Here is a 9,826-nt window from a genome sequence, read left to right as displayed (position 1 = left end):
CCATCAGCCCTATGTAACCCCCTCACTGCCGCCCTAATCCCTCCACCAACAGCCCTATGAAACCTCCTCATTTCCCTCCCAATCCCTCCACCATCAGCCCCATGTAACCCCTCACTGCCCTCCCAGTCCCTTAACTATCAGCCCCATGTAACCCCTCACTGCCCTCCCAGTCCCTTAACTATCAGCCCCATGTAACCCCCACACTGCCACTTCAATCCCTCCACCATCAGCCCTATGTAAACCCCTCACTGCCTTCCCAATCCCTCCATCAGCCCCATGTAACCCTCACCGCCCCCCGCCATCAGCCCCATTTAACCCCCTCACTGCCCTCCCAATCCCTCCACCATCAGCCCCATGTAACCCCCTCACTACCACTTCAATCCCTTTACCATCAGCCCTATGTAACCCCCTCACTGCCATCCCAATCTCTCCACCATCAGCCCTATGTAACCCCCTCACTGCCGCCCTAATCCCTCCACCAACAGCCCTATGAAACCTCCTCATTTCCCTCCCAATCCCTCCACCATCAGCCCCATGTAACCCCTCACTGCCCTCCCAGTCCCTTAACTATCAGCCCCATGTAACCCCTCACTGCCCTCCCAGTCCCTTAACTATCAGCCCCATGTAACCCCCACACTGCCACTTCAATCCCTCCACCATCAGCCCTATGTAAACCCCTCACTGCCTTCCCAATCCCTCCACCATCAGCCCCATGTAACCCCCTCACCGCCCTCCGCCATCAGCCCCATTTAACCCCCTCACTGCCCTCCTAATTCCTCCACCATCAGCCCCATGTAACCCCCATTCGTCCTCTGTGTTGCGGTGTGTGAGAACCTGTCACCGCAGAGGCCCCGCCCCTTCTACCCAGAAGCCCCGCGCGTCCCGTGACGTCATGCCTCGCAGGATCAGCTCCACTCTAGGCGCCGCGCTGAGGCTATAGATGCCAGGTAAGTGCGGCTGCTGCTCGGACGAGGTGCCTGCGGCGGCCCCTGCTGCACACAGCACTCCTCCTATCCCCGTAGTACTGAGCGGCGGACTGTCGTCACTGCCCCCTACAGGCTGGACAGCATGGTGACACATCAGTACTTCGGCTGCCCTCATAGGGCTGATTATAGGGGCTCCTTCCCATTACTCTGCAGTTACATAACCACCATTGGATTGCATTGGGGTATTCAGAAGTGTTTGCAGCCCGTCCCCAGAGGTCTGTGTGCCGGCTGTCCATTAGTCGGTGGGGGTGTAACGGCGCACGCTACACATGTATTCACGCCTGGAGGCGGACGCATCTGTGGGACCTTCTTGTGGTTTTTTTTTTGCGCACATGAAAAACGCAGTTTATACGCATGCAAAAAAAAAACCTGATCCAAATCCGCGGTGAATACGCATAGATTGTCCGAATATGCTGCATATTTCACGGACCGTGGCGGCGTGCGCCTGTGTGAATGAGCCCTAAATGTAGCTCCTCCTGCCCACGGCTGGGCGCTCTGCACTGTGATGGGCTTCTACCCTTCCGCCTCTTTAGCTCCGAGCTCCCTAGCTTGGCAGATGGTTAGGGTCCCAGGTGGGGGGGGGGTGGGGGTACGGTTTTCGGAGCCGGGCCACCACCTGGGAGCCGCTGAACAGAGCGCTGTGGAGTTGCGCTGGAGCTTATAGTCCAAGATGGCACCGCTCCCCGGGCTGGCAGCGCCCCCTATGCCAAGTTCGGGGAGAGCTGGTCCTTCTGCGTCCGGACCTCAACGTGGCAGTCAGATCTGGCCTGCAGTGTGACATGTGGTGGACCGTATGTCCCAGTGGTTTCTACTGCCCCACCCTGCATCCGCATACAAGACAGCGCTGCCTCGTTTTCTGGGCCTCTATGCCAAGTACATTGAGGAGGTGTTCGGTGGCGGGTATATATGGTGGGGAAAGTGGGCGTTGCGTGGACACTTGGTCTGTACAGCCACTAGAACTGGCTGCTGTTCTATTGTGTCTCCCCAAAAATAAGACCCTGTATTATATAAATTTTTACTCCAAAAGAGGCGCAGTGTCTTATTATTTTTTGGGGGGGGGGTCTTATACTCACCCACGTCCCGATGGTCTCTGTCTGCAGTGTCCTCCCCGTCTGCCATCTCAGCTTCTGGTGATGGGGCTTTGAATATCCCGCCTCCAGCAAAGCAAGTGCTGTGATTGGCTCATCAAGACCCAGCAGCCAATCACAGCTGGCACTCGATGAGCCAATCACAGTCACTCAGTGAATGATGGCAGAGCTGATCAGGGTCTGCTAGGATCCTGCAGCTGTGCTGTAACGGGTGGGACCTGGCTATCACCTGATCGCTGAGTCACGTAGTGGAAGTGCTCATTGTGCGCTACGTACCCAGGAAAGAAGAAGGCAGAAGTAGTTAAAAACCACTTTCCCATTCTCCTCTGGGCCCTCGGCTGTGACTAACCGCTGAGGACCCGACCTGCTCCTTCTCGATTGCAGCAACAGAGGCTTTAATCCCGCGCTGTATTTTTGCTTTCAGCTGGGATTAAAGCCCAGGACCGAGCGCCATATATTTAAACAGATCATGCTAGTCTCGTAGTTCATGTTTGCTTCCTAAAACATAAACCCAACCTTGTCCCAATTCCCATTCTTAGAGCCTCGACACTCTCTTCTGTACTCTGTATATACGCCGATCCAAGTGTAGCAAGAACCTGTACTTCCTAATAGAAGCCCTCACTCTTGTTCCCGCAGTGCAGCGTCCTCATTGCTCACATGTGCGGGTACCGTCTACAGAATAATGGTCGCCTCGTTGACTGATCCTCCGGAGATGCAGGACAACAGTAATGACATGACCGACCGAGTATTAGACCTCACGCTGGAGATCATCTACCTGCTGACTGGAGAGGTGAGGGATGCTGGGAATTATATCGCACTGCTCTGTCTTATAACGGGGGAGGGACTGGAAGGGTGAAGGATTCTGGGAAGGCACATAGTGATGTCTGTCCTCCTCCCCCATGCTTAGGATTGCACAGTAGTGAACAAGGCATCGGGGCAATGTATGACCCTCAGCGGCTGCCCCCTTGGGTGGAGCAGGACCCAGAATCCCATGAAGGTGCCTCCACTTCACTGGCAAATATGGCAGAATAAAAATGAGCAGAAGATCCTAGAACTCACCAACAAGATCATTGAGCTGCTGACCGGAGAGGTGAGCGCTGCAGGGAATTCTGGGACATTATACAGTAAGGGCCTTTTTACATGGGACTACTTGTTCAGCGTAGATGCCCGACAGGTCACCCCGAGCGATAATCCTTCCTGTGCTTTTACACAGGAACGATCACTCAGTGAATAGAAGTGGATCGTTCCAGCCTCCCGTCTCCATTCACAGTAAGCAGGCAGTCATTCATAGATGAGTGACTGCCTGTTTACACAGCCGATCCGTCATTCAGTTGTCTGCATGCAGAAATAGAACGATGAATGAGAAGTGAACAAATTCTGACCCATCATTCAGTCGGGCATGCATTTACACGCTGGATCTGAACGATTTATCGGTCCGTATAAAAGGGCCCTATAACGAGACACTAGGTCTTATTTTTGGGGGAGGTCTTATACTTGCCTAGCAGGCTCGGTCCAGGTCCCTTCCACTGCTCTCTGGAGCTCCAACGCACTGAGCCGTGGCATTCATTGGCCAATACATAAATCCCACCTCCACAACGAGATGGCTGTGATTGGTTCTTTGCCCGCTGCTTAGCCAATCAATGCAGTGCTCGATGAACCAATCACAGCCATTGCATTGGTTTATTGAGCGCTGATCTTCTGTGAGGACTGCAAGAAGCACGTTGGAGCTCCAGGGAGCAGCGGGAGGGACGTGGACTGAGCCTGTTAGGTAATGTTTTCCTTTTTTTATGTAATGCAGCTGGGGCTTATTTTCAGGGTGGGTCTAATTTTCGGGGACACAGAGTAATATGTCTGGGTGATGACTGTATATTGTGTCGTCAGGTTCCTATAAGGTGTCAGGATGTTACGCTCCATTTCTCCATGGAGGAGTGGGAGTATTTAGAAGGCCACAAGGATCTCTACAAGGACATTGTAGTGGAGAACTACCAGGCCCTGATATCACCGGGTAAGAAAAGACTTTGTAAAAGGGGTTAGCAGTTTTCAGTGTCCATCATCTAATTAGATAAAATATATATCAGTGTGTTTTCTACAGATGGATCCGCAGAGGGATGCCCCAGTCTTCTGCATCCCAAGCATTGTCCTGAAGAACATCACAAGGTCCCCCGGGATCACCAGGTGAATGGAACTGATATTTCCTGAACAACCAACCTAGGTTTGTAGAAGGGCTGCGTGAACCTTCTCAGTTTGATTCAATAAATCTAAATGGAGAAGAAGATTAGAATGTGAGCGGACCGGAACGATTCGGCATAAACCATTACCGTTGGCACAAATGTTTCGGTTTGTCCTATTGGTTAACCCAGTTTTTCGCAATTGTCTAGTACATGGCAGAAATGATCACCAAATCCACAGCATGCATAGAGCGGAGCCGGCGCGTCAGCGGTGACGTTTCTGTACGAGGCTTGTGCATAAATAGAGCCTGCCGCGATTTGTTTACTGCGCGGATTTCCACAAGGTCAAATCGCGGCTGTCTACATAGGACTGCATAAACAAATGCAATCCTATGACAGCGGAAGAACTTCGTAAAGGGGATAAACCGGGGTGGAGAAGCTTTTCAGGACCTCAGAAGACCATTTCCACAGCTCAGTGATGCTGAAGTTAGAGAAGGCATCTTGATTGGCCTGCAGATTCATCAACTTCTTAAAGATAAAAACTTTGAGCAAGTTCTTTGGGGTCCTGAGAAAGCAGCATGGGAGGCATATAAATATGTTGTGCCCGGCTTCCTGGGAATTCCAAGAGTTGACAACTCTTGTTGACAACTCTATGAATGTTGAGATTGTGAATAAACTTCTAGAAAAGTACCATCGATGAGGTTGCAATGTGTCACTCAACCCATTTCCTACATTCTCACCTGGACTTCTTCCCTGACTAAAAGTTATTGATTATTCTTGTATATCTGATATGGCCCAATGGGCAGGTACTTTTAGCTGACCCCATGCTGCCGTGGAAACTCATTGGCACCCCACAATCGCATTGCTGGGCACTGATGGGCTAACAAAACGAGTCCCTTCCCTATGTCAAACTCCTTAGATGCACACGGTTGCTATTGACTACGGATTCTACTGGGGTTTACTCCATTGATCGGGTCTGTTGTCCGAAAATCTAGAAAACAGATTTGATCTGAAGATCTCGCGTGATACTAGAACATGAATTTTGGGGGTCTCTATAAATGTGGGTGTAAACTACAATGCTGAAATAACAATGGTGAAGGCCTGCTTCAGACCAGAAGGCTGATTGCTAATAAGAATATCTGTAAACTCCAGCTAAAGTGAAGTATGAAGGGTTCATAAAGAATAACATTGAGATGGGAAGAGTTCTCTATGCAGGGATATCAAAGGAACATATCTGCACAAGGATGTGTCTCATATCTTACGGGCATTTGTTTTCTTTTTGTGCGATCAAGTCAGGTGGGACGGGACGATGAAAAGTGTGTTCAGGTCATTTTGTTAAGAGGTATGATGATGTACGGATACATTCTTTTTACGCCCTCCTGGACACAAGATGTGTTAATAAAGATTAAGGACGCTTTCTGCCGCACATCTCCTTCTGAAGCCCCGCGGCACTTGTCTGTAGTCTTCAGCCAGCGCTTCCTGGTGAGGGGTTTCAGAAACCCTGTCTCGATAAAACGCTGGCTATGATTGCGCTCGAGGACCAATCACAGACATCGCATTGAATGGCTGTGATTGGCTTATCAAGCGCTGCAGTGATTGGTTCTCGAGCGCCGCAGTTCAGCCAATCGAAGCCAGCATTTCCTGGACGTGAGGTTTTTGAAACCCTCTGACCAGTAAGTGCTGGCTGAACAATACAGACAGGTGCCGCGGAGCTTCAGAAGGAGACGGAGCGGACAGCGCCTCTTAGGTGATGTATTGTTTCGTTTTTTAATACACCTAAGGTTTATTTTTGTGGTAGGGCTTATATTTTAAGTCCTTCCCGCTTGACTTTGTAGCGACACAATATCACACAGATGCAATACCACTGCGAGTTTTCTTGTGGTGATATCACTGATGCCCCTGTGAATGAGGCCTAAAGGGAAGGAAAAAAAATGGTTGGAGCCCCCATGACCAGAACTCCAACTCGTATTACATATTTTTGGGAGGTTCTTAGGAAGCTTGTACCAGAATTACTATGTTATTTGTTTCACGTGGTGAATCAGGGTGAAGATCGGATTGATTTTAAAGTTGAAGTCATCACAGAAGACATGTATGTGATGGATGATCATCCGTGCAAGGAGGAGGAAATCCCTGTAGATATCAATACAGGTGAGTAATAGCCGCTAAATGCAGAAGAATCTCATGTTGCCCTTCAGTCACTGCAGCATTCAGCAGGGGGCGACACTTATAGATGAGCCTAATCCTTTATTGATTAGTCTGGTTCTTTCTTTAAGGACGAAGCGATTGTCATTGTCGCATTAAAAGGGCCATAACCCGTTCATATAGCCATGTGGTTTCTTTTTTTTGTCACAAGTTGTATTTTTTAATGGCCGCACTCTGGGGTACATATAATGTGTTGTAGAACTTTTATTAAACTTTTTAGTGGGGAGATGGAAAAACTCCTTAGAAAATTCCACTATTGTTTTCGGGCTTTGTTTTTGCAGCGTTCACCATTCTGCAAGAATAACATGATGATTTTTTAAAATCTGATCAGCACAATTGCTGCGATACCAAGTTTATAGAGTTTTTTTTTTTGTTGTTTTTTTTAACTAATTTTGCAGAATAAAAACTAATTTCTAAAGAAAACAAATCTGCATCACCGTATTCTAGCATTGTTATTTTTCTGGCAACGGAGCTGTGTGAGGTAGTTTTTTTTTTTTTTTTTAACAGGAAGATGTAGTTTTACTTGGCACCAGTTGGAGGCGTGTATAACTTTTGGATTGCTTTCTAGTGTGTGTTTTTTTTGGGGGGGGGAGGCGGCAAAAGTAAAATAGCAATTTTGGTGTTAGCCTTTAAAATTATTTCTACGGCGCTCTCTCCATGTGCGATAAATAACATTTTTCATTGGGTCGTTACGAATTCAATAATACCTATTGTTGCTTTTTTTTAACATTTTCTTCGATTCTTTATCCATTTAAAAACGGGTTTTGTGGGGAAAATGCTTATTTTTTAAACTGGATTTTTCTCCTTAAATTACATTGAAGTTTTTTTTTTCTTAACCCAATTATTTAGTCATTCAAGGGGACTTAAAGATGCGATAGTTTGATCACTAGGATAGTACACTGCATTACTTATGTAGTGCATTCTATTTGGCCTATAACAGCAGCCTGTTAGACTCATCTAGAGGCAGGGTCTTATAGGCTGAGCTACTTGGCAGACATGGAGGCCTTTGGCAAGCTTCCACCTGATGTGGCAACTCATTGGTACCTTGCAATCATCCTTTCATCTGCCTAAATGATGCAGTTGCTATTGACTGTGGTATGATAGAGGTTAAACTGCCAGAATCTGGGATTTCTCCATTGGATGTCAAGGGGGATGGGACCATTCAAGGACTTTTTAGATTGATCCAATGTTTGGATTGTCTATAATGGATACAAATACTAAATCGAGATTTGCCAAAGCAAGTGCAACATTGGAGAGTATCTGCTGAACATGTGCCATACTGTTGTAGCTTGGTGGTTAGCATTGCTGCCCTGCAACGCTGTTGTTCTCTTCTAAACTCTCTCCATAAATTCCTCTTTTATTTCTAGATAACCAAACTAAGATCACAGAGGATCATCTCCTTTTATACCCAGATTGTGAAGAAGAGAACGATGTCACACGAGAATCTCCTGCAGAAAATCCCATGACCCCAAAAACACATGCAGTTGGTTGCAGTACAGATTTATTATCTAATCCATCCAAACATGACTATCCTTCACCCGATCGATCACAGATTGTTACACAAAGTGCCGGTCATGGTCGGGAGAAAATGTTTAGATTTCCTCAATGTGAGAAACCGTTTTTGCAGGTTTCGGATCTTTTGCCATGTGCCCACTGTGGCGAGTCTTCTACCTGGAAATCTTATATGGCGGAGCATCAGAGACTTTACACAGGAGACAAACCCTGTCTGTGTTCAGAGCTTGGGAACTGTTTTCCACAGGATACATATCTTCATAATAATCAGAAAACCCATCAAAATGTCAATCAGTATCAATGTTTGGAGTGTGGGAAATGGTTTACACACAAAGCCAATCTCGAGAGACATGAGAGAATTCACAGAGACGAGAGGCCGTATCCCTGTTCCGAATGTGGGAAATGCTTTACCCAAAAATCAGATCTAATTAAACATCAGAGAATTCACACAGGCGAGAAGCCGTTTTCATGTTCAGAATGTGGGAAATGTTTCACCAAGAAATCAGTTCTTGTTAAACATCAAAGAATTCATACAGGAGAGAGGCCGTTTCCATGTTTGGAATGTGGGAAGTGCTTCACCCAAAAATCGGGTCTTGTTGAACATCGACGAATACACACAGGCGAGAAACCATATTCATGTTTGGAGTGTGGGAAAAGTTTTACTAAAAAATCAAATCTTGCTAAACATTGGAAAATTCATACAGGGGAGAGGCCGTTCCCTTGTTTGGAATGTGGAAAAAGTTTTGCTCACAAATCAGGTCTCATTGAGCATGGAAGACTTCACACAGGGGAGAAACCGTTTTCCTGTTCTGAATGTGGGAGATGTTTTAAATACAGATCAAATTTTATAAGACATCAGGTTCTTCATACACACTAGTCACATTTAGACACCTAATTTTGGCTTCAACTACTGTACTCCCAATGTATACTTCTCTGGAAACCACAATGCTTAGGATTCAATGAGTGAAGAAGTCTGAAAGAAGCCTCATTGGAGCAGTGGTCACGTAGCACCACTGTGGTCACCACTTTACTTCCTCGGATCTTGAATGCCTTCTGTTTGTTGAAGGGCGAATTACTGAGAGCAACTCCACCCAAAACTAAGTTACCGGTTGAACATGGACATATTTTATGTAGTATAAATATTTATGATGTTGATAATCTGCCCACAGAACAAAAAAAATATTCCAGTGTCACAATTATGGTTCTACATTGATTTCTCTGAGAGGACCTCTCATGTAATATTGTCCCAACTGCTGTATTTTGACCTTCTTCAGGATCATATTCCTTCTCCTCTCGCTGCGTGTGATACATTGGAAGCATTTGTTAGACATCATTTTATTTATGTGTATTTATAATATAATGTATTTTCTGTGCTCATGAATTCCGATTTGAAATAAAACGGCAATCCGAGAATGTGTGGTTGCGGCAAGAGGAACGATAAGGCGCATTTCACAAGGCGGTGCTATGCAGATTTTAAAACTGCAGCATGGCATTGTGGGCGAGCACAAGTCTTAAAGGGCCTGTCGCTTCTCAGTGATCCTGACGTCACCTCAAGAAATCTAAGCTCAGGGTCCAGGCGAAATCTTTTCTGGTTATAGCTTCTTGGCCTTTTGGCTAAGATCAAGTGTAGTATTAGTTTAATATCTGATATGTCCGCTAGCTGGAGACCATATATTAAATAGAGTTTTAGAACGGAGCTGGAAAAAGAGCTTACTCTGTCCACTTCGCGCATGACCTGGTATTGCAGTACTCCAGGTCCGGTGCCCCCCTTCCTATTGCAGTATCCTAAAGCAGAAACTACGAGTAAGAGTTCTATCTTATTTAACCAATGATTTTGTTAGACTTTGCTTGCTATGGATTATTCTAGGGG

At 46.6% G+C, this 9,826-nt stretch overlaps 1 protein-coding gene and 1 pseudogene across 1 annotated transcript; both read left to right on the top strand.

Annotated features, from left to right (window-relative positions):
• Positions 1 to 878: 878 nt before the first annotated feature.
• Positions 879 to 9,377, top strand: LOC136587806 (zinc finger protein 154-like). Its single transcript, XM_066586571.1, has 7 exons — positions 879 to 947; positions 2,711 to 2,864; positions 2,982 to 3,164; positions 3,956 to 4,079; positions 4,167 to 4,249; positions 6,285 to 6,390; positions 7,812 to 9,377. Exons 2-7 carry the CDS (start codon positions 2,757 to 2,759, stop codon positions 8,831 to 8,833), a joined length of 1,626 nt encoding a protein of 541 aa, XP_066442668.1. The 5' UTR covers positions 879 to 947; positions 2,711 to 2,756; the 3' UTR covers positions 8,834 to 9,377.
• A 173-nt stretch (positions 9,378 to 9,550) lies between these two features.
• LOC136588814 (U2 spliceosomal RNA) lies at positions 9,551 to 9,727 on the top strand (annotated as a pseudogene).
• The last annotated feature ends 99 nt before the right edge of the window (positions 9,728 to 9,826 follow it).

This window comes from Eleutherodactylus coqui, chromosome 13 (genome assembly GCF_035609145.1).
Source record: "Eleutherodactylus coqui strain aEleCoq1 chromosome 13, aEleCoq1.hap1, whole genome shotgun sequence".
Classification (NCBI taxonomy): Eukaryota; Metazoa; Chordata; class Amphibia; order Anura; family Eleutherodactylidae; genus Eleutherodactylus; species Eleutherodactylus coqui.
The sequence above is the reverse complement of the archived record's forward strand: the minus strand, read 5'-3'. Positions and strand labels throughout refer to the sequence as shown.